The sequence below is a fragment of the Ranitomeya variabilis genome, chromosome 4 (assembly GCF_051348905.1).
Source record: "Ranitomeya variabilis isolate aRanVar5 chromosome 4, aRanVar5.hap1, whole genome shotgun sequence".
NCBI classification, from domain to species: domain Eukaryota; kingdom Metazoa; phylum Chordata; class Amphibia; order Anura; family Dendrobatidae; genus Ranitomeya; species Ranitomeya variabilis.
Genome location: NC_135235.1, coordinates 8,843,803 through 8,870,415, shown reverse-complemented (window position 1 = coordinate 8,870,415; position 26,613 = coordinate 8,843,803). Strand labels below are relative to the sequence as shown.

Sequence of the window (26,613 nt, the reverse complement as noted above, 5' to 3'; positions counted from 1 at the left end):
GTGACTGGAGGATAACACAATGTAACAGCAGAATAGTGAGTGCAGCGCTGGAGGATAACACAATGTAACAGCAGAATAGTGAGTGCAGCTCTGCAGGTGACTGGAGGATAACACGATGTAACCGCAGGTGTGTATGCAGCTTTGGCAGTGAGCGGTGTAACCTGAGGTATCTCCCTGGCAGTATGTTATGCCTTGTGTAGGTCGCTGGGCCTCAGCGCAGTTTGTGGCTGCAGGTAGTTTATTATCTTACAGTCACTGTCCTTTCTAGGAGGACGGTCCGTACAGGATGGCCGTTTTCTGGCCGCTGTCGGGCTCCTCGTCTTTACTGCCTCTCATTTTACAGAAGATTCAATTTGTCAGCGGATCTCCTCTGTGTCAGCAGCTTGATTTCAGCTCCGAGCGCTCTCCCTGTCTGCTCATTATTATCTCCCGGCTCTGACAAGTCCCATTTGCCTTTAACTCTCCAGAAATGAGTTTGTCTGGTGTGCGCAGGAGAAGGAGCACATTTCCATTCTGTGCTATATTTAATTGTAATATTTACATTTTAATCAAAGTGAGTATATTTAAGAATGAGCTCCCGCCGCTGACATTTACTTAAATCATTTTGTCCTCCTGTCGGGGAGAGAATGACTCGCGGCTGCAGGAGATGAAGTATGCTGTGTGTGAAGGTTACAGCTCCCAGCCACTTCCAGGGAGAAGAGCGGGGCCCAGGCTGTGTGTCTGGTCATATCCTAACCAGGGCCCTTCTACAGGAGAGCAGGGGTCAGCCGGGCCTATCTACAGGAGAGATGGGCGTCAGCCGGGGCCCTTCTACAGGAGAAATGGTCGTCAGCCGGGGCCCTTCTACAGGAGAGCAGGGGTCAGCCGGGCCTATCTACAGGAGAAATGGTCGTCAGCCGGGGCCCTTCTACAGGGGAGCAGGGGGTCAGCCGGGCCTATCCACAGGAGAGCAGGGGGTCAGCCGGGCCTATCTACAGGAGAGATGGGCGTCAGCCGGGGCCCTTCTACAGGAGAAATGGTCGTCAGCCGGGGCCCTTCTACAGGGGAGCAGGGGGTCAGCCGGGCCTATCCACAGGAGAGATGGGTGTCAGCCGGGCCTATCTACAGGAGAGATGGGCGTCAGCCGGGCCTATCTACAGGAGAGCAGGGGGTCAGCCGGGCCTATCCACAGGAGAGCAGGGGGTCAGCCGGGCCTATCTACAGGAGAGATGGGTGTCAGCCGGGCCTATCTACAGGAGAGATGGGCGTCAGCCGGGCCTATCTACAGGGGAGCAGGGGGTCAGCCGGGCCTATCCACAGGAGAGCAGGGGGTCAGCCGGGCCTATCTACAGGAGAGATGGGCATCAGCCGGGGCCCTTCTACAGGAGAGCAGGGGGTCAGCCGGGGCCCTTCTACAGGAGAGATGGGCGTCAGCCGGGCCTATCTACAGGAGAGATGGGCGTCAGCCGGGCCTATCTACAGGAGAAATGGTCGTCAGCCGGGGCCCTTCTACAGGGGAGCAGGGGGTCAGCCGGGCCTATCCACAGGAGAGATGGGCGTCAGCCGGGCCTATCTACAGGAGAGATGGGCGTCAGCCGGGCCTATCTACAGGGGAGCAGGGGGTCAGCCGGGCCTATCCACAGGAGAGCAGGGGGTCAGCCGGGCCTATCTACAGGAGAGATGGGCGTCAGCCGGGGCCCTTCTACAGGAGAGCAGGGGGTCAGCCGGGCCTATCTACAGGAGAAATGGTCGTCAGCCGGGGCCCTTCTACAGAGGAGCAGGGGGTCAGCCGGGCCTATCTACAGGAGAGCAGGGGTCAGCCGGGCCTATCTACAGGAGAGCAGGGGGTCAGCCGGGGCCCTTCTACAGAGGAGCAGGGGTCAGCCGGGCCTATCTACAGGAGAGCAGGGGGTCAGCCGGGGCCCTTCTACAGAGGAGCAGGGGGTCAGCCGGGCCTATCTACAGGAGAGATGGGCGTCAGCCGGGGCCCTTCTACAGAGGAGCAGGGGGTCAGCCGGGCCTATCTACAGGAGAGATGGGCGTCAGCCGGGGCCCTTCTACAGAGGAGCAGGGGGTCAGCCGGGCCTATCTACAGGAGAGATGGGCGTCAGCCGGGGCCCTTCTACAGGAGAGCAGGGGTCAGCCGGGCCTATCTACAGGAGAGCAGGGGGTCAGCCGGGCCTATCTACAGGAGAGATGGGCATCAGCCGGGCCTATCTACAGGAGAGATGGGCGTCAGCCGGGGCCCTTCTACAGAGGAGCAGGGGTCAGCCGGGGCCTATCTACAGGAGAGCAGGGGGTCAGCCGGGGCCCTTCTACAGAGGAGCAGGGGGTCAGCCGGGCCTATCTACAGGAGAGCAGGGGGTCAGCCGGGGCCCTTCTACAGAGGAGCAGGGGGTCAGCCGGGCCTATCTACAGGAGAGATGGGCGTCAGCCGGGGCCCTTCTACAGGAGAGCAGGGGGTCAGCCGGGCCTATCTACAGGAGAAATGGTCGTCAGCCGGGGCCCTTCTACAGAGGAGCAGGGGGTCAGCCGGGCCTATCTACAGGAGAGCAGGGGTCAGCCGGGCCTATCTACAGGAGAGCAGGGGGTCAGCCGGGGCCCTTCTACAGAGGAGCAGGGGGTCAGCCGGGCCTATCTACAGAGGGAGATGGGCGTCAGCCGGGGCCCTTCTACAGAGGAGCAGGGGGTCAGCCGGGCCTATCTACAGGAGAGATGGGCGTCAGCCGGGGCCCTTCTACAGAGGAGCAGGGGGTCAGCCGGGCCTATCTACAGGAGAGATGGGCGTCAGCCGGGGCCCTTCTACAGGAGAGCAGGGGTCAGCCGGGCCTATCTACAGGAGAGCAGGGGGTCAGCCGGGCCTATCTACAGGAGAGATGGGCATCAGCCGGGCCTATCTACAGGAGAGATGGGCGTCAGCCGGGGCCCTTCTACAGGAGAGCAGGGGTCAGCCGGGCCTATCTACAGGAGAGATGGGCGTCAGCCAGGGCCCTTCTACAGGGGAGCAGGGGATCAGCCGGAGCCCATCTACAGGGGAGCAGGGGGTCAGCTGGAGCCCATCTACAGGGGAGCAGGGGGTCAGCTGGAGCCCATCTACAGGGGAGCAGGGGTCAGCCGGGCCTATCTACAGGAGAGATGGGCGTCAGCCGGGCCTATCTACAGGAGAGATGGGCGTCAGCCGGGGCCCTTCTACAGGGGAGCAGGGGGTCAGCCGGGCCTATCTACAGGAGAGATGGGCGTCAGCCGGGCCTATCTACAGGAGAGATGGGCGTCAGCCGGGGCCCTTCTACAAGGGAGCAGGGGTCAGCCGGGCCTATCTACAGGAGAGCAGGGGGTCAGCCGGGCCTATCTACAGGAGAGATGAGCGTCAGCCGGGGCCCTTCTACAGGGGAGCAGGGGGTCAGCCGGGGCCCTTCTACAGGGGAGCAGGGGGTCAGCCGGGGCCCTTCTACAGGGGAGCAGGGGGTCAGCCGGGCCTATCTACAGGAGAGATGGGCGTCAGCCGGGCCTATCTACAGGAGAGATGGGCGTCAGCCGGGGCCCTTCTACAAGGGAGCAGGGGGTCAGCCTGGCCTATCTACAAGTGAGCAGGGGTCAGCCGGCGCCCTTCTACAGGGGAGCAGGGGGTCAGCTGCAGCCCATCTACAGGGGAGCAGGGGGTCAGCTGGAGCCCATCTACAGGGGAGCAGGGGGTCAGCTGGAGCCCATCTACAGGGGAGCAGGGGGTCAGCCGGGACTATCTACAGGGGAGATGGGGGTCAGCTGGAGCCCATCTACAGGGGAGCAGGGGGTCAGCTGGGACTCTCTACATGAGTGATGGGCGTCAGCCGGGGCCCTTCTACAGGAGAGCAGGGGGTCAGCTGGAGCCCATCTACAGGGGAGCAGGGGGTCAGCTGGGACTCTCTACAGGAGAGATGGGCGTCAGCCGGGGCCCTTCTACAGGAGAGCAGGGGGTCAGCTGGAGCCCATCTACAGGAGAGATGGGCGTCAGCCTGGCCTATCTACAAGGGAGCAGGGGGTCAGCCTGGCCTATCTACAAGTGAGCAGGGGTCAGCCGGGGCCCTTCTACAGGTCATCAGGGGGTCCGCCAGAGCTTCAGCCTGTGTGAAGTAACACGGAGCCAAAAGGCCTGGCAACCCTCAGCATACATGGCGGTGCAGTCACCCACGGCAAGCGGTTTCGGTTACAGACTGTCTTGTTTTCCCAGCTGCAATCTGGAGGATACTATTTGCTTTCTGTTTGTGAGTACGCTGACCATTAAAATAGACTTTGTTTTGAACTTTCCTAGGTCACTGCCTGTCTAAAATTCAAAGAAAGCAACTCATCAAATAAGATTGATTAAAAAACTGCAGCTTCCATGCAGACCTATCTCCAAGCTAACAGACTATAAACAGCCCCAGTGAGGTCCACTGCTGTAGCCATTTTTACTTCCACCTGTATAACCTGAAAATGTCCTTTTAGGTGTTGAGTATTGTTTTCGGCAGTTCCTTCTTTACATCTGGTAACCTCCAGTATATGCAGTTTATACCGTACTTGCATAGCTAAGCAAGCTGATGCCTGGAGGATGGGCAGTTTTTCTTTACACTATCAGAAATTTTCTGATCAATTCACTCCCCTCCACACCTATTCACTGCCCCCTCCATGGCTTGTCACTCACTTTTCCAAGAGGCACAAAAAAACTTCAGAAATCACTAACTTTCAGTAGGTTTTGCTAGGTCCCAGAAGATTTGCTGACTCTTGGAATTACATTTTTGGATGAGTTTGTGTTTTAAAGGTGTTTTTCATTTTTTTAAAGGGAGCATGTCACTAGATTCATGCTGCCCAAACCACAGGCAACATGAATTAAAGCTTGGCTGCACTATAGCAATCATGTATATGTTTTATTATGAAACAGAGAAAGTACAAATTAAAAATTCTGAGATTTTATGGAGAGCCCTGTAAGTCATCTGGAGCAGGGAGGCGAGAAGCCTGCTGGGCACTGTATAAACAGAATTGTCAATCACCTGGAGTAGGAAGAAGTTGGAGCCATGTGGGGAGCCTAGGACTGTATGGAGAGACCTATCCGTCACCGAGTGAGGTGGGGAGAAGCCGGCTGGGAACTGTATGGAGAGACCTATCCCTCACCCTGAGGGAGGTGGGGAGAAGCCAGCTGGGAACTGTGTATGGAGAGACATATCCCTCACCCTGAGTGAGGTGGGGAGAAGCAGGCTGGGAACTGTATGGAGAGACCTGTCCATCACCCTGAGTAAGGTGGGGAGAAGCCGGCTGGGAACTGTGTATGGAGAGACCTGTCCATCGACCTGAGTAAGGTGGGGAGAAGCCGGCTGGGAACTGTGTATGGAGAGACCTGTCCATCACCCTGAGTAAGGTGGGGAGAAGCCGGCTGGGAACTGTGTATGGAGAGACCTGTCCATCGACCTGAGTGAGGTGGGGAGAAGCCGGCTGGGAACTGTGTATGGAGAGACCTATCCCTCACCCTGAGTGAGGTGGGGAGAAGCCGGCTCGGAACTGTATGGAGAGACCTGTCCATCGCCCTGAGTAAGATGGGGAGAAGACAGCTGGGAACTGTGTATGGAGAGACCTATCCCTCACCCTGAGTGAGGTGGGGAGAAGCCGGCTCGGAACTGTATGGAGAGACCTGTCCATCGCCCTGAGTAAGATGGGGAGAAGACAGCTGGGAACTGTGTATGGAGAGACCTGTCTATCAACCGTAGTGGAGTGGGGAGAAGTCGGCTTAGGACTGTATAGAGAGATCTGTTGATCACCCGAAGCGGGGTGGGAAGAAGCTGGCTGGGGACTGTAGGGAGAGACCTGTCCATCACTCAGAGCTGGGTGGGGAGAAGCCGGCTGGGGACTGTAGGGACAGACCCATCAATCGACTGGGACTGTGAAGATAGGCCTGTCAATCAACTAGAGCAGGGAAGGGAGAAGGCACCTGGAAACTGTATGGACAGTCCTGTTCATCACCCGGAGCAGGGTGGTGAGAAGCCGGCTGGGGACTGTATGGAGAGACCTGTCGATCACCTGGGGTGGGGAGAAGCCAGTTGGGGACTGTAAGGAGAGAATTTTCAGTCACCCAGAGCCAGGTCGGGAGAAGACGGCTTGGGACTTTATGAAGAGACCTGTCCATCACCCTGAATGAGGTGGGGAGAAGTCGGCTGGAGTCTATAGGGAGAAACCTGTCCATAACCCAGAGTGGGATGAGGAGAAGCTGGCTGGGGACTGTAGGAAGAGACCTGTTGATCACCAGGATCGGAGTAGGGAGAAGCCGGCTGGGGACTGTAGGGACACACCCGTCAATCGACTGGAGCAGCGAAGGGAGAAGGCGTCTGGGGACTTTATGGAGAGAAATGTCAATTACTCTGAGTGGGGTGGGGAGAATCCGGCTGGGCACTGTACGAAACTTATCAATCATCCGTAGCGGGGTGGGGAGAAGCCTGCTGGGGATTGAAGGGAGAGACCTGTCAACTACTCTGAGTAGGATGGGGTTAAGGCGGCTGGGGACTGTATGGAGAGACCTGTCCATCACCCTGAGTGAGGTGGGGAGAAGCCGGCTGGGGACTGTATGGAGAGACTTGTCCATCACCCTGAGTGAGGTGGGGAGAAGCCGGCTGGGGACTGTATGGAGAGACTTGTCCATCACCCTGAGTGAGGTGGGGAGAAGCCGGCTGGGGACTGTATGGAGAGACTTGTCCATCACCCTGAGTGAGGTGGGGAGAAGCCTGCTGGGGACTGTATGGAGAGACTTGTCCATCACCCTGAGTGAGGTGGGGAGAAGCCGGCTGGGGACTGTATGGAGAGACTTGTCCATCACCCTGAGTGAGGTGGGGAGAAGCCGGCTGGGGACTGTATGGAGAGACTTGTCCATCACCCTGAGTGAGGTGGGGAGAAGCCGGCTGGGGACTGTATGGAGAGACTTGTCCATCACCCTGAGTGAGGTGGGGAGAAGCCTGCTGGGGACTGTATGGAGAGACTTGTCCATCACCCTGAGTGAGGTGGGGAGAAGCTGGCTGGGGACTGTATGGAGAGACTTGTCCATCACCCTGAGTGAGGTGGGGAGAAGCTGGCTGGGGACTGTATGGAGAGACTTGTCCATCACCCTGAGTGAGATGGGGAGAAGCCGGCTGGGGACTGTATGGAGAGACTTGTCCATCACCCTGAGTGAGGTGGGGAGAAGCCGGCTGGGGACTGTATGGAGAGACTTGTCCATCACCCTGAATGAGGTGGGGAGAAGCCTGCTGGGGACTGTATGGAGAGACTTGTCCATCACCCTGAGTGAGGTGGGGAGAAGCCGGCTGGGGACTGTATGGAGAGAATTGTCCATCACCCTGAGTGAGGTGGGGAGAAGCCTGCTGGGGACTGTATGGAGAGACTTGTCCATCACCCTGAGTGAGGTGGGGAGAAGCTGGCTGGGGACTGTATGGAGAGACTTGTCCATCACCCTGAGTGAGGTGGGGAGAAGCCGGCTGGGGACTGTATGGAGAGACTTGTCCATCACCCTGAGTGAGGTGAGGAGAAGCTGGCTGGGGACTGTATGGAGAGACTTGTCCATCACCCTGAGTGAGGTGGGGAGAAGCCGGCTGGGGACTGTATGGAGAGACTTGTCCATCACCCTGAGTGAGGTGGGGAGAAGCCTGCTGGGGACTGTATGGAGAGACTTGTCCATCACCCTGAGTGAGAAGGGGAGAAGCCGGCTGGGGACTGTATGGAGAGACTTGTCCATCACCCTGAGTGAGGTGGGGAGAAGCCTGCTGGGGACTGTATGGAGAGACTTGTCCATCACCCTGAGTGAGGTGGGGAGAAGCCGGCTGGGGACTGTATGGAGAGACTTGTCCATCACCCTGAGTGAGGTGGGGAGAAGCCGGCTGGGGACTGTATGGAGAGACTTGTCCATCACCCTGAGTGAGATGGGGAGAAGCCGGCTGGGGACTGTATGGAGAGACTTGTCCATCACCCTGAGTGAGGTGGGGAGAAGCCGGCTGGGGACTGTATGGAGAGACTTGTCCATCACCCTGAGTGAGAAGGGGAGAAGCCGGCTGGGGACTATATGGAGAGACTTGTCCATCACCCTGAGTGAGGTGGGGAGAAGCCTGCTGGGGACTGTATGGAGAGAATTGTCCATCACCCTGAGTGAGGTGGGGAGAAGCTGGCTGGGGACGGTATGGAGAGACTTGTCCATCACCCTGAGTGAGGTGGGGAGAAGCCTGCTGGGGACTGTATGGAGAGACTTGTCCATCACCCTGAGTGAGGTGGGGAGAAGCTGGCTGGGGACTGTATGGAGAGACTTGTCCATCACCCTGAGTGAGGTGGGGAGAAGCCTGCTGGGGACTGTATGGAGAGTTGTCCATCACCCTGAGTGAGGTGGGGAGAAGCCTGCTGGGGACTGTATGGAGAGACTTGTCCATCACCCTGAGTGAGGTGGGGAGAAGCCTGCTGGGGACTGTATGGAGAGTTGTCCATCACCCTGAGTGAGAAGGGGAGAAGCTGGCTGGGGACTGTATGGAGAGACTTGTCCATCACCCTGAGTGAGGTGGGGAGAAGCCGGTTTGGGACTGTATGGAGAGACTTGTCCATCACCCTGAGTGAGGTTTGGAGAAACCGATTGGGAACTGTATGGAGAAACCTGTCGATCATCTGGAGAGGGGAGAAACTAGCTGGGATCTGCAGAAATATCAAATTCCGGTGGTAGATACGGTTTGCTTCTTTTATAAGCCACCCTACTCTCAGTAGACCTTAAGAAAAAAGCTTGTATAGAGGCAAAAATTTGGCTTTTCCCAGAATTTCGGCATCTAAGCCGTGAATTTCTTGGGGTTTTGGGGGCCTCGCTTAGCATTCTGATGTGACCGAAGCAGCCACAAAAAACAAACAGTCATGAGTGAAAGCAGAGAATGAAATGAATGCGCTCTCCTTATAAATCATATCTGGAAGCAGGGCCACCAGACCTGAACCAATGCTTTATTTCTGTGATGGATTGCCGTGGGGCCACAGTTCTAGCAGTTTTGAGGAATATTTGCAATTTAATTTTATGTTAAGTTTCATAAGCCGAAAATATCAATCTTCAGAGCCGTATATTTCATGGCAAATGAGTTTCTGTAATGGCAATCTGTTTACTGTTCCCTCTCACTGTGAAAGTGATCCTGCTCCTCCTAGAGGACGGCGAACACAGCCCTGATCTCCGCGGGTTTATGGCCTACTGTCTGGAAGGATCAATGATCCCGGACACTTATGGTACATGGACACCGCATGTCTGTAAGGAGACGTCATCAGGTCCTGACATCAGAAGGCGCCAGAGATACAGAGACAAGCGGCAAAACCGCAGAATGGATCTGGTATACATTGCTGCTGCCAAACGCCCTCTCCTCATGGGCTGAACCCATACTATACCATGATTTACCGCCCTCACCGAATACCGATCTTATGTCATATTGTCATATGTCACCTCAAATAGTATCTCCCCTCATACCAGACCTCCCCTCATACCGGACTTCTCCTCATAGGTCACCTCAAATAGCTCCTCCCATACCGGACCTCCTCTCATACCGGACCTCCCGTCAAACTGGACCTCCCCTCATAAATCTCAAATAATATCTCCTCTCATACCTGATCTCCCCTCATAGGTCACCTGAAATAATAACTCCTCTCATATTGGATCTTCCCTCATACCTGACCTAACCTCAGAGGTCAACTCGAATTATGCTTCCTCTCATACCGGACCTCCTCTCATACCGGACCTAACCTCAGAGGTCAACTCAAATAATGGCTCCTCTCATACCAGACCTCCCCTCATAAGTCAACTTAAATAATATCTCCTCTCATACCAGACCTCCCATCATACTGGACTTCTCCTCATAGGTCTCAAATAATATCTCCTCTCATACCAGACCTCCCATCATACTGGACTTCTCATAGGTCTCAAATAATAGCTCCTCTCATACCGGACCTCCCCTGATAAGTCATCTTAAATCATATCTCCTCTCATACCAGACCTCCCGTCATATGTCTCAAATAATAGCTCCCTTCATACCTCCCCTCCCCTCATAGGTCATCTCAAATAATAGCTCCTCCTACTGGACTTTCCCTCATAGCGGACCTAACCTCAGAGGTCAACGCAAATAATGGCTCCTCTCATTCCGGACCTCCCGTCATACTTGACTTCCCCTCATAGGTCTCAAATAATAGCTCCTCTCATACTGGTCCTCCCCTCATAGGTCAACTCAAATAATAGCTCCTCTCACACCGGACCTCCTCTCATACCAGACCTCCCTTCATAGGTCACTTCAAATCATAGGTCTCCTCAAATAATAGCTCCCCTCATACCGGACCTCCTCTCATAGCAGACCTCCCCTCATAGGTCACCTCAAATAATAATTCCTCTCATGCTGGACCTCCCCTCATACGTCAAATCAAATAATAGCTCCTCTCATACCGGACCACCGCTCATACTAGACATCCCTTCATAGGTCACCTCAAATCATAGGTCAGCTCAAATAATAGCTCCCCTCTTTACGGACCTCCTCTCATAGCAGACCTCCCCTCATAGGTCACCTCAAATAATAGCTCCTCTCATACCGGACCTTCCCTCATACCGGACCTTCCCTCATACCTGACCTCGCCTCATAGGTCAACTCAAATAATAATAGAAATAGCTCCTCTCATACCAGACCTTCCCTCATACTGGACCTAACCTCAGAGGTCGCCTCAAATAATAGCTCCTCCCATACTGGACCTTCCCTCATACCGGACCTCCCCTCATAGGTCAACTCAAATAATAGCTCCTCTCATACTGGACCTAACCTCAGAGGTCACCACAAATAATAGCTCCTCCCATACCGGACCTTCCCTAATACCAGACCTCGCCTCATAGGTCAACTCAAATAATAGTTCCTCTCATACCAGACCTTCCCTCATACCGGACCTAACCTCAGAGGTCAACTCAAATAATAGCTCCTCTCATACCGGACCTCCTCTCATACTGAACCTCCCCCCATTGGTGATCTCGAATAAAAGCTCCCCTCACACTGGACCTCCCACCACTAGGCCATAATATTACTGGACCATTCTCCAGTGCCTGGTCACACCTCATCAATTGTTTCCCTTCTGCTCTTTCCTGGGGTGTTTCTGGATTGTTTGGCTACGAGAGACGTCTCTTGAGATTTTTGGCTGCTCATCCTGGAGCATGTCACCTGGATCAGATCAGACGTCTGCCGTGTGTATAGTGGCCACTGCTGCGGGGGGCGCTGTGCATTACTAGCACACTACCTGGGAGCTGATGGTGGGGTCCTGCAGCTCGCTCAGCGGAGGTGTTTGGGGGGCTCCTCAGTATTACATGCTGCAATCCAAGCTGGACATACGAGCGACACTTTAGGATGTAGAGGAATGGTGTCAGCCATGTGTCGGGTCTGTGACCACAGCATTACATTCTGCTTGATGGTGGAAGAGTTCTCCAAGCTGATCTTATCGCAGCCTCATACCGCTCTCTTCCTCCCGCCGCCAGCTTTTGCCCACATTAATAAGTTTAGGATGCCAGTCTCCATAACTGAAGCCCTCGCAGACCCCCCTACAACCCATCCGCTGGTGTGAACACTCTGTAGCATGCACGGCCCTCCAGCTCGTGTCCTCGATACTCCGCAGAGCTGTTTCATAAAGCCGCAGAGATTAGAGAGAAAAGCAATTGTGAGATGATTAGATCTTAAGGTAAAACACGACATTACAGGAATCATTCTATATGTAAAACTGCAAAATTATGCAAGAACATCACATCACCATAATGTCATCCACAGCCGGTCTGACATCTGATTCCTGTACCGCGGCCAGCCCCAGGGTATGCAGACCCCTGAGATCATGACTTCAGCTGTCACCCACCATGTACTCCCCTCCTATTCTGCCTCTAGCTGCGCCTGTTAAATTGTCAACCACAGCAGCCTCCTGGCAATGTCAGCCTCCGTGCCCCCTAGCATACCCCCTTACTTTGTCAGCCTCCATGCCCCCTAGCGTACCCCCTTACATTATCAGCTTCCGTGCCCCCTAGCATCCCCCCTTACATTGTCAGCCTCCATGCCCCCTAGCATCCCCCCTTACATTGTCAGCCTCAGTGCCTCCTAGCATCCCCCCTTACATTGTCAGCCTCCGTGCCCCCTAGCATACCCCCTTACATTGTCAGCCTCCATGCCAAATAGCATCCCCCCATACATTTTCAGCCTCCGTGCCCCCTAGCATACCCCCTTACATTATCAGCCTCCGTGCCCTCTAGCATACCCCCTTACATTATCAGCCTCTGTGCCCCCTAGCATCCCCCCATACATTGTCAGCCTCCGTGCCCCCTAGCATCCCCCCTTACATTGTCAGCCTCCGTGCCCCCTAGCATACCGCCTTACATTATCAGCCTCCTTGCCCCCTAGCATACCCCCTTACATTATCAGCCTCCTTGCCCCCTAACATCACCCCCTTGCATTATCAGCCTCCTTGCCCCCTAACATCGCCCCTTACATTGTCAGCCTCCATGCACCGTAGTATCTGCGCGCTTTGGTTTGTGTCTGCTGTGGTTTGTGTCCGCCGCGGTGTGTGTCCACCGTGATGTATGTATGTGCCCACTGTGTTGTGTGTATCCGCCATGGTGCGCACCGTAGTGGTGTGTGTCTGCCGTGGTGTGTGTCCGCCGTGGTGTGTCCACCATGGTGTGTGTGTCCGCCGTGGTGTGTGTGCACCATGGTGTGTGTCTGCCATGGTGTGTGTCTGCCATGGTGTGTGACTGCTGTGATGTGTGTGTCTGCCGTGATGTGTGTGTCTGCCGTGGTGTGTGTGTGCCTTGTTGTGTGTGTCCACTGTGGTGTGCACCCCATTGTGTGTGTCTGCCGTGGTGTGTGTGTGCCGTGTTGTGTGTGTCCGCTGTGGTGTGCACCCCATTGTGTGTGTCTGCTGTGGTGTGTGTCTGCCGTGCTGTGCACCCCATTGTGTGTGACCGCCGTGGTGTGTGTCCATTGTGGTGTGTACCTCATGGTGTGTGTGCACTGTGGTGTGTGTCCGCCGTGTTGTGTGCATCCCATTGTGTGTGTCTGCTGTGGTGTGTGTCCGCCATGGTGTGTGTTCACCGTGGTGTGTGTCTGCTGTGGTGTGTGTCCGCTGTGTTGTGTGTGCACCGTGGTATGTGTCCGCCATGGTGTGTGTGCACTGTGGTGTGTGTCTGATGTGGTGTGTGTCTGCTGTGGTGTGTGTCCGCCGTGGTGTGTGTGTCCGCCGCGGTGTGTCCGCCATGGTGTGTGTCTGCTGTGGTGTGTGACCGCCATGGTGTGTGTGTGCTGTGGTGTGTTTCCGCCGTGTTGTGTGAGCCCCATGGAGTGTGTCCGCCATGGTGTGTGCGCTGTGGTGTGTGTCAGCTGTGGTGTGTGCGCTGTTGTGTGTGTCCGCCGTGTTGTGTGAGCCCCATGGAGTGTGTCCGCCATGGTGTGTGCCGTGGTGTGTGCCCCGTGGTCTGTGTCTGCCCTGGTGTGTGCCCGTGGTGTGTGCGCCATGGTATTGTGCCCTGTGGTATGTGTCTGCCGTGGTATGTGGTCTGTGCCCTGTGGTGTGTGTCTGCCGTGGTATGTGGTCTGTGCCCTGTGGTGTGTGTCCGCCATGGTATGTGCCCTGTGGGGTGTGCGCCGTGGTGTGTGCCCTGTGGGGTGTGCGCCGTGGTATGTGCCATGTGGGGTGTGCGCCGTGGTGTGTGCCCTGTGGTGTGTGTCCGCCGTGGTATGTGCCCTGTGGGGTGTGCGCCGTGGTGTGTGCCCTGTGGGGTGTGCGCCGTGGTATGTGCCCTGTGGTGTGTGTCCACCGTGGTATGTGCCCTGTGGGGTGTGCGCCGTGGTGTGTGCCCTGTGGTGTGTGTCCGCCGTGGTATGTGCCCTGTGTGGTGTGTGCCCTGTGGTGTGTGTCCGCCATGGTATGTGCCCTGTGGGGTGTGTCCGCCGTGGTATGTGCCCTGTGGGGTGTGCACCGTGGTATGTGCCCTGTGGGGTGTGCGCCGTGGTGTGTGCCCTGTGGGGTGTGCGCCGTGGTATGTGCCCTGTGGGGTGTGCACCGTGGTATGTGCCCTGTGGGGTGTGTGCCGTGGTGTGTGCCCTGTGGGGTGTGCGCCGTGGTATGTGCCCTGTGGGGTGTGCGCCGTGGTGTGTGCCCTGTGGGGTGTGTCCACCGTGGTATGTGCCCTGTGGGGTGTGCGCTGTGATGTGTGCCCTGTGGTGTGTGTCCGCCGTGGTATGTGCCCTGTGGGGTGTGCACCGTGGTGTGCCCTGTGGTGTGTGTCCGCCGTGGTATGTGCCCTGTGGGGTGTGCGCCGTGGTGTGTGCCCTGTGGTGTGTGTCTGCCGTGGTATGTGCCCTGTGGGGTGTGCGCTGTGTTGTGTGCCCTGTGGGGTGTGCACCGTGGTATGTGCCCTGTGGGGTGTGCGCTGTGTTGTGTGCCCTGTGGGGTGTCCGCCGTGGTGTGTGCCCTGTGGTGTGTGTCCGCCGTGGTATGTGCCCTGTGGGGTGTGCGCCGTGGTGTGTGCCCTGTGGGGTGTGCGCCGTGGTATGTGCCATGTGGGGTGTGCGCCGTGGTGTGTGCCCTGTGGTGTGTGTCCGCCGTGGTATGTGCCCTGTGGGGTGTGCGCCGTGGTGTGTGCCCTGTGGGGTGTGCGCCGTGGTATGTGCCCTGTGGTGTGTGTCCACCGTGGTATGTGCCCTGTGGGGTGTGCGCCGTGGTGTGTGCCCTGTGGTGTGTGTCCGCCGTGGTATGTGCCCTGTGTGGTGTGTGCCCTGTGGTGTGTGTCCGCCATGGTATGTGCCCTGTGGGGTGTGCACCGTGGTATGTGCCCTGTGGGGTGTGCGCCGTGGTGTGTGCCCTGTGGGGTGTGCGCCGTGGTATGTGCCCTGTGGGGTGTGCACCGTGGTATGTGCCCTGTGGGGTGTGCACCGTGGTATGTGCCCTTTGGGGTGTGCGCCGTGGTGTGTGCCCTGTGGGGTGTGCGCCGTGGTGTGTGCCCTGTGGGGTGTGCGCCGTGGTATGTGCCCTGTGGGGTGTGCGCCGTGGTGTGTGCCCTGTGGGGTGTGCGCCGTGGTATGTGCCCTGTGGGGTGTGCGCCATGGTGTGTGCCCTGTGGGGTGTGCGCCGTGGTATGTGCCCTGTGGGGTGTGCGCCGTGGTGTGTGCCCTATGGGGTGTGCGCCGTGGTGTGTGCCCTGTGGTGTGTGTCCGCCGTGGTATGTGCCCTGTGGGGTGTGCGCCGTGGTGTGTGCCCTGTAAGGTGTGCGCCGTGGTATGTGTCCTGTGGGGTGTGCGCCGTGGTATGTGTCCTGTGGGGTGTGCGCCGTGGTGTGTGCACTGGTCATTAGGCACCGATAGCAGGTTGTACACATTGATGCCATTTTGCTTCTGCCCCTGTATGTGTGTAACCCCGTAGCAGCGCCGTCCCCGCCTGTAAGCGCGGTACAACACGGCCTCATCAAGCTTTATTTGTTTGCACGCAGGCTGAAGAAGGAGCTGGAATCCTACAGGGAGGAGGCGGTGTGGAGGTCCGAGGCGCTGCAGCAGGTGCGTCCCCGCCGTCATCTACACAATGATGGAGAACCTGGAATTCTCGTACATTCTGCTCAGATAATTGTAAGTGACTGTGTGTAGCGGACAGCGGCCGCTATCATATGCCAGGGACAAGACGTGGCTGCCGTCACCTAGCACAGCCAGAGAAAGACCCTAACCGTGTACTGTAAGCGTCCTCTAATCCGACATCAGTGGGAGCGATGGATTATCAGATAGTCTGGATTATGGGTCCATTATATGAGATGAACGCCCGTCTGGTCCGATCTCACGGAATAGTCAACGCTCCCCAAAGTACTAATAATTGTACTGCTGACGATGACGGGAAGGTCTCAGAACACGGAGAGCCTCGGTCAGCCGCCGTATATGAAACGTGCACGCCGTCCCTGAGGTTTCTGACCTCTCAGTGCTCCTGATATTCCTGCAATATTGGCGGTACCTGGCCTGCGGCTGCTGTTATCTTCCTGTAGCCTCATGACAACACTACCCGCTGGTCATAAGAAATAAAATCACCATCCATATCCATGTCCTCTATAACCGGCTTCAGTAGACGCCATGGGGGCTGTCCAGCAATGTCGGTGATGTCTTGGAGCCACACATTGCTCACACAGTCTCCTCGCCCCCAGTTTTTAACCACCAGCCCATCTCCCCAGTGTATAACCTCCAGACCGTTGCCCCCATCACCCCCAGTGTATAATCACCAGCCCATCTCCCCAGTGTATAACCTCAAGACCATTGCCCCCATCACCCCCAGTGTATAATCACCAGCCCATCTCCCCAGTGTATAACCTCCAGACCGTTGCCCCCATCACCCCCAGTGTATAATCACCAGCCCATCTCCCCAGGGTATAACCTCCAGACCGTTGCCCCCATCACCCCCAGTGTATAATCACCAGCCCATCTCCCCAGTGTATAACCTCCAGACCGTTGCCCCCATCACCCCCAGTGTATAATCACCAGCCCATCTCCCTGGTGTATAACCTTCAGACTGTTGCCGCCAGTGTATAACCTCCAGCCCTTCATCCCAGTCCCAGTGTATATCTTCCAGCCCATCACCCCCAGTGTATAACCTCCAGCTCATCACCCCCAGTGTATAACCTCCAGCCCGTCACCCCAGTCCCAGTGTATAACTTCCAGCCCATCACCCCAGTGTATAACCTCTAGCATATGGCCCCTAGCTTATAACCTCCAGCCCGTCACCCCCAGTGTATATCCTCCAGCCCATCACCCCAGTGTATAACCTCCAGCCTGTTACCTCTAGTGTATATACTCCAGACCTTTGCCCCCATTGTATAACCTCTAGCCTGTCACCCCCGGTGTATAACCTCCACTCCATCGCTACCAGTGTATAACCTCCAGCCTGTTACCCCCAGTGTATATACTCCAGACTGTCACCCCCAGTGTATAACCTCCAGCCTGTTACCCCCAGTGTATTCTCCAGACCGTCACCCCCAGTGTATAACCTCCAGCCCGTCACCCCAGTCCCAGTGTATAACTTCCAGCCTGTCACCCCCAGTGTATAACCTCTAGCATATCGCCCCTAGCATATAACCTCAAGCCCGTCACCCCCAGTGTATAACCTCCAGCCTGTTACCCCCAGTGTATATACTCCAGACCGTCGCCCCCAGTGTATAACCTCCAGCCTGTTACCCCCAGTGTATATACTCCAGACTGTCACCCCCAGTGTATAACCTCCAGCCTGTTACCCCCAGTGTATTCTCCAGACCGTCACCCCCAGTGTATAACCTCCAGCCCGTCACCCCAGTCCCAGTGTATAACTTCCAGCCTGTCATCCCCAGTGTATAACCTCTAGCATATCGCCCCTAGCTTATAACCTCAAGCCCGTCACCCCCAGTGTATATCCTCCAGCCTGTTACCCCCAGTGTATATACTCCAGACCGTCGCCCCCAGTGTGTAACCTCCAGCCCGTTGCTACCAGTGTATAACCTCCAGGCTGTCACCCCCGGTGTATTACTTCCACTCCATCGCTACCAGTGTGTAACCTCCAGACCATCGCCCCCAGTCTATAAACTCCAGCCCGTCACCGCCAGTGTATAACTTCCAGCCCGTAGCCACCAGTGTATAACCTCCAGCCTATCACCTCCAGTGTATAACCTCCAGCCCGTCACCCCGGTGTATAATCTCCAGCCCGTCGCCCCAGTGTATAAACTCCAGCCCGTCGTCCCCATTGTATAACCTCCAGCCCGTCGTCCCCTGTGTATAACCTTCAGACCGTTGACTTGGTGTATAAACTCCAGCCCATCAGCCCCAGTGTATAACCTCCAGACCGTCGCCTCAATGTATAACCTCCAGACTGTTGCCCCCAGTGTATAACCTCCAGCCCGTCATCCCAGTCCCAGTGTATAACTTCCAGCCCGTCACCCCCAGTGTACAACCTTCAGCCCTTCACACCCAGTATATAATCACCAGCTCATCTCCCCAGTGTATAACCTCCAGACCAATGCCCCCAGAGTATAACCTCCAGCCCTTCATCCCAGTCCCAGTGTATATCTTCCTGCCCATCACCCCCAGTGTATAACCTACAGCCCATCACCCCCAGTGTATAACCTACAGCCCATCACCCCCAGTGTATAACCTCCAGCTCATCACCCCCAGTGTATAACCTACAGCCCATCACCCCCAGTGTATAACCTCCAGCTCATCACCCCCAGTGTATAACCTCTAGCCCATCATCCCAGTCCCAGTGTATAACCTCTAGCCCGTCACCCCCAGTGTATAACCTCTAGCATATCGCCCCTAGCATGTAACCTCCAGCTCGTCACTCCAAGTGTATATCCTCCAGCCCGTCACCCTGGTGTATAACCTCCAGCCTGTTACCCCTAGTGTATATACTCCAGACCATTGCCCCCATTGTATAACCTCTAGCCTGTCACCCCCCGGTGTATAACCTCCACTCCATTGCTACCAGTGTATAATCTCCAGCCTGTTACCCCCAGTGTATATACTCCAGACCGTCACCCCCAGTGTATAACCTCCAGCCCGTCACTCCAGTCCCAGTGTTTAACTTCCCGCCCGTCACCCCCAGTGTATAACCTTTAGCATATCGCCCCTAGCATATAACCTCAAGCCCGTCACCCCCAGTGTATATCCTCCAGCCCATCACCCCAGAGTATAACCTCCAGCCTGTTACCCCCAGTGTATAAACTCCAGACCGTCGCCCCCATTGTATAACCTCTAGCCTGTCACCCCCGGTGTATAACCTCCACTCCATCGCTACCAGTGTATAACCTCCAGCCTGTTACCCCCAGTGTGTAACCTCCAGCCCGTTGCCCCAGTGTATAAACTTCAGCCCGTCGTCCCCGGTGTATAACCTTCAAACCGTTGACTTGGTGTATAAACTCCAGCCCATCAGCCCCAATATATAACCTCCAGACCGTCGCCCCAATGTATAACCTTCAGACCGTCGCCCCCAGTCTTTAAACTCCAGCCTGCACCCCCATTGTATAACCTCCAGCCCGTCGACCCTGGTGTATAATCTCCAGACTGTCACCCCTGATGTATAACAAGCAGACCGTTGCCCCGGTGAATGACCTCCAGCCTGTCGCCCCAGTGTATAACCTCCAGCCCGTCGCTACCAGCGTATAACCTCCAGACCGTCACCCCCAGTGTATAACCTCTATCCCGTCGTCCCTGGTGTATAATCTCCAGACTGTCACCCCCAGTGTATAACCTCCAGACCATTGCCCCCGGTGAATGACCTCCAGCCTGTCGCCCCAGTGTGTAACCTCCTCCACCCCCCATTGTATAACCTCCAGCCCGTTGCCTCCATGTATAACTTCCAGTCTGTCGCTCCAAGTGTATACCCTTCAGGCCCTCACCCCCATTGTATAACCTCCAGCCCGTCGCCCCCGGTATATAACCTCCAGACAGTTGCCCCCGGTGAACGACCAGTCTGTCGCTCCAAGTGTATACCCTTCAGCTCGTCGCCCCCATTGTATAACCTCCAGCCCGTCGTCCCTGGTGTATAATCTCCAGGCTGTCGCCCCCAGTGTATAACCTCCAGACAGTTGCCCCTGGTGAATGACCTCCTCCACCCCCCAGTGTATAACCTCCAGACAGTTGCCCCCGGTGAATGACCTCCTCCACCCCCCAGTGTATAACCTCCAGACTGTGGCCCCCGGTGAAGCTGCATACTGCCATACATCACCAAGCATATTGGCCATGGATGATGCTTGGTGAGTGTGCATACAGGCAGCACGGTGGCTCAGTGGTTAGCACAGCAGCCTTGCAGCACCAGAGTCCTGACTTCATATCCCACTTTGGACAACATCTGCAAGGAGTTTGTATGTTCTCCCCGTGTTTGCGTGGGTTTCCTCCAGGTACTCCGGTTTCCTTCCACATTCCAAAGACATACTGATAGGGAATTTAGATTGTGAGCCCCATCGGGGACAATGTTTGCAACTTGTAAAGCGCTGCGGAATATGTTAGCGCTATATAAAAATAAAGATCACATTATTATATATACAGTATATTATATACTAGATGGTGGCCCGATTCTAACGCATCGGGTATTCTAGAATATGCATGTCCATGTAGTATATTGCCCAGTCACGTAGTATATTGCCCAGTCACGTAGTATAATACTCCATGCAGTTATGGCCCCATAGATGCCCCATATAATGCTCCATGCAGTTATGGCCCCATATAATGCTCCATGCAGTTATGGCCCCATAGATGCCCCATAGATGCCCCATATAATGCTCCATGCAGTTATGGCCCCATATAATGCTCCATGCAGTTATGGCCCCATAGATGCCCCATATAATGCTCCATGCAGTTATGGCCCCATATAATGCTCCATGCAGTTATGGCCCCATAGATGCCCCATATAATGCTCCATGCAGTTATGGCCCCATAGATGCCCCATATAATGCTCCATGCAGTTATGGCCCCATATAATGCTCCATGCAGTTATGGCCCCATAGATGCCCCATATAATGCTCCATGCAGTTATGGCCCCATAGATGCCCCATATAATGCCCCATATAATGCTCCATGCAGTTATGGCCCCATAGATGCCCCATATAATGCTCCATGCAGTTATGGCCCCATAGATGCCCCATATAATGCTCCATGCAGTTATGGCCCCATATAATGCTCCATGCAGTTATGGCCCCATAGATGCCCCATATAATGCTCCATGCAGTTATGGCCCCATAGATGCCCCATATAATGCCCCATATAATGCTTCATGCAGTTATGGCCCCATAGATGCCCCATATAATGCCCCATATAATGCTTCATGCAGTTATGGCCCCATAGATGCCCCATATAATGCTCCATACAGTTCTTTATGGCCCCATAGATGCTCCATATAATGCTCCATGCAGTTATGGCCCCATAGATGCCCCATATACAGTAATGCTCCATGCAGTTCTTTATGGCCCCATAGACGCTCCATATAATGCTCCATGCAGTTATGGCCCCATAGATGCCCCATATAATGCTCCATGCAGTTCTTTATGGCCCCATAGATGCCCCATATAATGCTCCATGCAGTTATGGCCCCATAGATGCCTCATATAATGCTCCATGCAGTTCTTTATGGCCCCATAGACGCTCCATACAGCATTGTGCCACATGTAATGCTGCTGCTGCTGCAATAAAAAAATAATAAAAAAAAATCACATACTCACCTCTCGTCGCTGCTCCTCAGCGTCCCGTCTCTCCGCACTGACTGTTCAGGCAGAGGGCTGCACGCACACTAATATGTCATCGAGCCCTCTGACCTGCACAGTCACTGCAAGAGGACAGGAAGACGGAGCGGCGCCCAGCGGATGGAACGCGGACAGGTGAATATGAAATACTCACCTGCTCCTGGCGCTCCTGACGCTCCTGACGCTGTCCCTGCCTGTCCCATGGTACTGCAGCTTCTTCGCGCCTGTGCGAGAAGGACCTGCCATGACGTCACGGTCACATGACCGTGACGTCATGGCAGGTCCTTCTCGCGCATGCGCGCAGGGCCTGTGATGACGTCGCGGTCACATGACCGTGACGTCATGGCAGGTCCTTCGCGCATACCATCCTTGCCACCGAAACCTGCCGGCGAAGGTGAGAATATAATGATTTTTTTTTTTTATTATTATTTTTAACATTAGATTTTTTTACTATTGACGCTGCATAGGCTGCCTCAATAGTAAAAACTTGGTCACACAGGGTTAATACTGGCGGTAACGGAGTGAGTTACCCGCGGCATAGCGCAGTCCGTTACCGCCGGCATTAACCCTGTGTGAGCGGTGACTGCGGGGAGTATGGAGCGGGCGCCGGGCACCTACTGCAGGGGAGTAGGGAGGGACTAATCGGACTGTGCCCGTCGCTGATTGGTCGCGGCAGCCATGACAGGCAGCTGGCGAGACCAATCAGCGACTTGCATTCCATGACAGACAGAGGCCGCGACCAATGAATATCCGTGACAGACAGAAGGACAGACAGAAGGACAGACAGAAAGACGGAAGTGACCCTTAGACAATTATATAGTAGACAGGCCATGGAGGATGCTTGGTGAGAGTGCATACAGGCCATGGAGGTTGTGTGGATTACTTATAGTTTTCTTGTACCTGCTGATTCCGGGTCGTTCTGTAGTTCTCCATAATTCTCCTTTCGCTCTTGGACAACTCTTCTGATAATTCTTTTCACTTCTCTGTATAAAATCTTGTGGGGAGCACCGGGTCGTGGTCGGTTTGTGGTGAAATCCTGGGGGGGGGGGGGGGGAATCTGGTTGTGGCTGATTTATGGTGAAATCTTAGGGGGCACGTGGTTGTGGCTGGTTTATGGTGAAATCTTGCTTGGAGCACCTGTTTGTTGCCCTTTTATGGTGAAATCTTTCAGGGAGCTCTTGGTTTTGCCCGTTTTTTTATGAAATCTTGCGGGATGCACCTAGTTGTTCCAGGTTTTTGGTAAAATCTTGTGGGCACCTGGTCGTGGCCGTTTTATGGTTAAATCTTATGGGAAGCACCTGGTTGTGGTCGATTTGTGGTGAAATCCTGTGAGGAACACCTGACTGTGGCCGGTTTATGGTGAAATCTTGCTGGAGGCACCTGGTCGTGGCCGGTTTATAGTGAAATCTTGCGGGGAGCTCCTGGTCGTAGCCGGTTTATGGTGAAATATTTCGGGGAGCACCTAGTCATGGTCAGTTTATGGTGAAATCTTGTGGGGAGAACCTGGTTGTGGCTCGTTTATGGTGAAATCTTGAGGGGGCTCCTGGTCTTGGACGGTTTATGGTGAAATCTTGCTAGGAGCACCTGGTCGGTGCCAGTTTATGGTGAAATCTTGTGGGTGATAACCTGGTCGTGGTTGATTTTTGGTGAAACCTTGTGGGGAGCACCTGGTCATGGTTGGTTTATAGTGAAATCTTGCGGGGTGCACCTTATCGTGGCCGGTTTATGATGATATCTCTCGGGGGTCACCTGGTGGTGGTCGATTTTTGGTGTAATCTTGCGGGGAGCACCTGGTCACGGCCGGTTTATAGTGAAATCTCTCGGGGAGCACCTGGCAGTGGTCAATTTTTGCTGAAATCTTGTTGGGAGCACCTGGTTGTCACCACTTTATGGTGAAATATTGCTGTGAGCACCTGGTCATGGCCGGTTTATGATGAAATCTTGTGGGGAGCACCTGGTCGTGGCCGGTTTATGGTGAAATCTTGCTGGGAGCACGTGGTTGTGGCATGTTTATTGTGAAATCTTATAGGGAGCACCTGGTCATGGCATGTTTATGGTGAAATCTTGCAGGGAACACCTGGTCATGGTCGTGGCATGTTTATGGTGAAATCTTGTATGGAGCAGCTGGTCGTGGCTGGTTTATGGTGAAATCTTGTGGGGGGCACCGGGTCATGGTCTTGGCAAGTTTATGGTGAAATCTTGCGGGAAGTGCCTGGTGGAAGCCGGTTTATGGTGATATCTTGTGGGGAGCAACTGGTTGTGGCTGGTTTATGATGAAATCTGGTGGGGACTACCTGGTTGTGGCTGGTTTATGGTGAAATCTTGTGGGAATTTTGCGGGGAGCACCTGGTTGTGGCTGGTTTTTGGTTAAATTTTGCTGTGAGCACCTGGTCGTGGCCGGTTTATGGTGAAATCTTGCAGGGCCACCTGGTCATGGCCGGTTTATGGTGACATCTTGCTGGGAGCTTCTGGTTGTGGCCAGTTTATGGTGAAATGTTGTAGGGAACACCTGGTCGTGGCCGGTTTATGGTGAAATCTTGTGGGGGGCACCTGGTCATGGCTGGTTTATGGTGAAATGATGTTCTTTCCACTCCTGGATTATGGCCACCAGCAGCGCTCACTGGAGCCTTCAGTAGTTCTGAAATTCTGTAACCAATGACACCAGGATGTTTTACAACAATAAGGTTGTGAAGGTCTTGAGACAGCTTACTGATATTATCCATCATGAGCTGTTTCCTGTGTGGCCCCAGTTTAATGAAGCCCTTCTTATAGACATCAGGTGACCCAGCTGACATTATTTGTCACTAATAGCAAGGTTGCTTCCTAATTACTGATAGATCTCTGCCGGTGTCAGGACTTTTCAGGGCTTTTTGCTTATTTCGTTGTTCATGTGTTCAGTACTTTTCCCTGTGTCCTTTCTCAAAATTTCACATAATTTATGGACATCTATGGTGATTTCTTTCCTGTGTGGATTGAACCAATTGTTACCAACATCTGGGGAGAATTTCATGTCAATAACAGCTTTACCGCTAGATTTACTGAGAACACTGGTGACGAGTTCCGTCCTTCTGTCACTGTTGTATATAACATTTACTTTTATATTTCTTTACCTGCAGAAGCTCTGTGATGGTCATTTTGATAGGACGAAACCAAACATTTCACCGCAGTAAACCCAAGTGATAAGTGGTTACAGTATGGCGACAGTCTCTCCTGCAGTTACAGCATCAGTCTCCCCTTCAGCTACAGCAACAGTCTACGGTGGTTACAGCGACAGTCTATGTTGGTTTCAGCGACAGTCTCCGGTGATTACAGCGACAGTCTCTGGTGGTTACAGCGACAGTCTCTGGTGGTTACAACGACAGTCTCCGGTGATTACAGCGACAGTCTACGGTGGTTACAGCGACAGTCTATGGTGGTTTCAGCGACAGTCTCCGGTGATTACAGCGATAGTCTCCGGTGGTTACAGCGACAGTCTCCGGTGGTTACAGCGACAGTCTCTGGTGATTACAGCGACAGTCTCTGGCGGTTACAACGACAGTCTCTCTGGTGGTTACATCTACAGTCTCCGGTGGTTACATCTACAGTCTCCAGGGGTTACAGCGACATTCTTCCCAGTGGTTACAGCGTCAGTCTCAGGAGGTTACAGCAGCAGTCTCCCCAGTGGTCACAGCAGCAGTCTCTGGAAGTTACAGCATCAATGTCCCCGGTGGTTACAGCGTCAATCTCTCTGGTGGTTACAGCAGCAGTCTCCCCGGTGGATACAGCGACAATCTCCGGTGGTTACAGCGTCAGTCTCTCTGGTGGTTACAGCGACAATCTCTGGAGGTTACAGCGTCAGTCTCCCCAGTGGTTACAGAGTTAGTCTCTCCTGTGGTTAAAGCGACAGTCTCCGGTGGTTATAGCGTCAGTCTCCCCGGTGGTTACAGCAGCAGTCTCAGGAGGTTACAGTGTCAGTCTCCCTGGTTTTTAGAGCAGCAGTCTCTGGAGGTTACAGCATCAGTCTCCCCGGTGGTTACAGCGTCAGTCTCCACAGTGGTTACAGCAGCAGTCTCCACGGTGGTTATAGCATCAATCTCTGGAGGTTACAGTGTCAGTTTCCCCGGTGGTTACAACAGCAGTCTCTGGAGGTTACAATGTCAGTCTCCCCAGTGGTTACAGCAGCAGTCTCCCCGTTGGTTACAGCGTCAGTCTCCCCAGTGGTTACAGCATCAGTCTCCCCAGTGGTTACAGCAGCAGTCTCCACGGTGGTTACAGCGTCAGTCTCCCCAGTGGTTACAGCATCAATCTCTGTAGGTTACAGCGTCTCCCTGGTGGTTACAATAGCAGTCTCTGGAGGTTACAGTGTCAGTTTCCCTGGTGGTTACAGCATCAATCTCCCCTGTGGATACAGCAGCAGTCTCCCTGATGGTTACAGCAACGGTCTCTGGAGGTTACACAGCGTCAGTCTTCCCTGTGGTTACAGCGTCAGTCTCCCCGGTGGTTACAGTGTCAGTCACTGCAGTTTACAGTGTCAGTTTACCCGGTGGTTGCAGCAGCCTCTGGAGGTTACAGCAGCAGTCTCCCCAGTGATTACAGCAGCAGTCTCTGGAGGTTACAGCAGCAGTCTCCCCAGTGATTACAGCAGCAGTCTCTGGAGGTTACAGCAGCAGTCTTCCCAGTGGTTACAGCGACAGTCTCCCCGGTGGTCTCTGGCCTGACCGCACTCCGTCTCCTCACCGCAGCTTATTTCATCGTTCACTTCAATTAAATTGAATTATTAATAATAGTTCTCGGCGTACATTAGGAGTTATAGGCGATGGGCTTTGGCGTTTATGCCGTTTATCGGCAGCACAAATGTTCACTTTGCACTAAATGGTTATTACTTTGCTGGATGCTGGTGGTATTAATAAAGGCTCGCCGGCTGCAGGTTATTGATGCGCCTCTCGCTAATGTTTCATGGCACTGATCGCGGGGAAAATAAATATCACGAAAACTTCAGCTCCATTATAACCCGGTCACAATGCTGCTCAGTAACTCTCCTCCCCGGCAGACGGGTAAAGTGGTTTTCTGTCATCATGTGACATGCAGGAGAGTTCTGCTCCGGAGGTGACACCGCCGGTACCTGGGACGTCACACGCATGCCACACTACGGCCGCTCTGCCGGGCTTGTATCGTTACTTCTCTGTTTCCATGTACCGACTTCCTGCCTGTACACCGCAGCCAATGTAATGAAGCAGAGCTGTAGTATAAATCATAGAGGATAGGACAGAAGATGGTGCCTGTGTCAGACGCTTAGACGGTGCAGCTGAGCGACACTGGTTAGGCTTGTGTCCTTGTGAAGCAGAGGTGCAGTGTAAAGCATAGTGCATAGGCTGAGCATGAGCCCGAGCTTCTGAGGAGACATTGGTTGTATGATTCTTATAGGTAGT

General features: G+C 54.5%; 1 protein-coding gene across 3 annotated transcripts in view; it reads left to right on the top strand.

The window, feature by feature from the left end:
- CCDC172 (coiled-coil domain containing 172) overlaps positions 1-26,109 on the top strand; it is a 58,598-nt gene extending 32,489 nt beyond the window's left edge. The window contains exons 7-9 of one of the 3 annotated variants that reach the window (XR_013213798.1): positions 15,461-15,593; positions 24,322-25,795; positions 25,842-26,109. Coding sequence is in view for 2 of the 3 variants with exons in the window: in XM_077257009.1 (XP_077113124.1) it covers positions 15,461-15,593; positions 24,322-24,375 (187 nt within the window). In the remaining variant the exon portion in view is untranslated. Of the gene's footprint in view, positions 1-15,460; positions 15,594-24,321 lie in introns of all 3 variants that reach the window. The other 2 variants (XM_077257009.1, XM_077257010.1) reach the window with 2 other exon arrangements.
- The last annotated feature ends 504 nt before the right edge of the window (positions 26,110-26,613 follow it).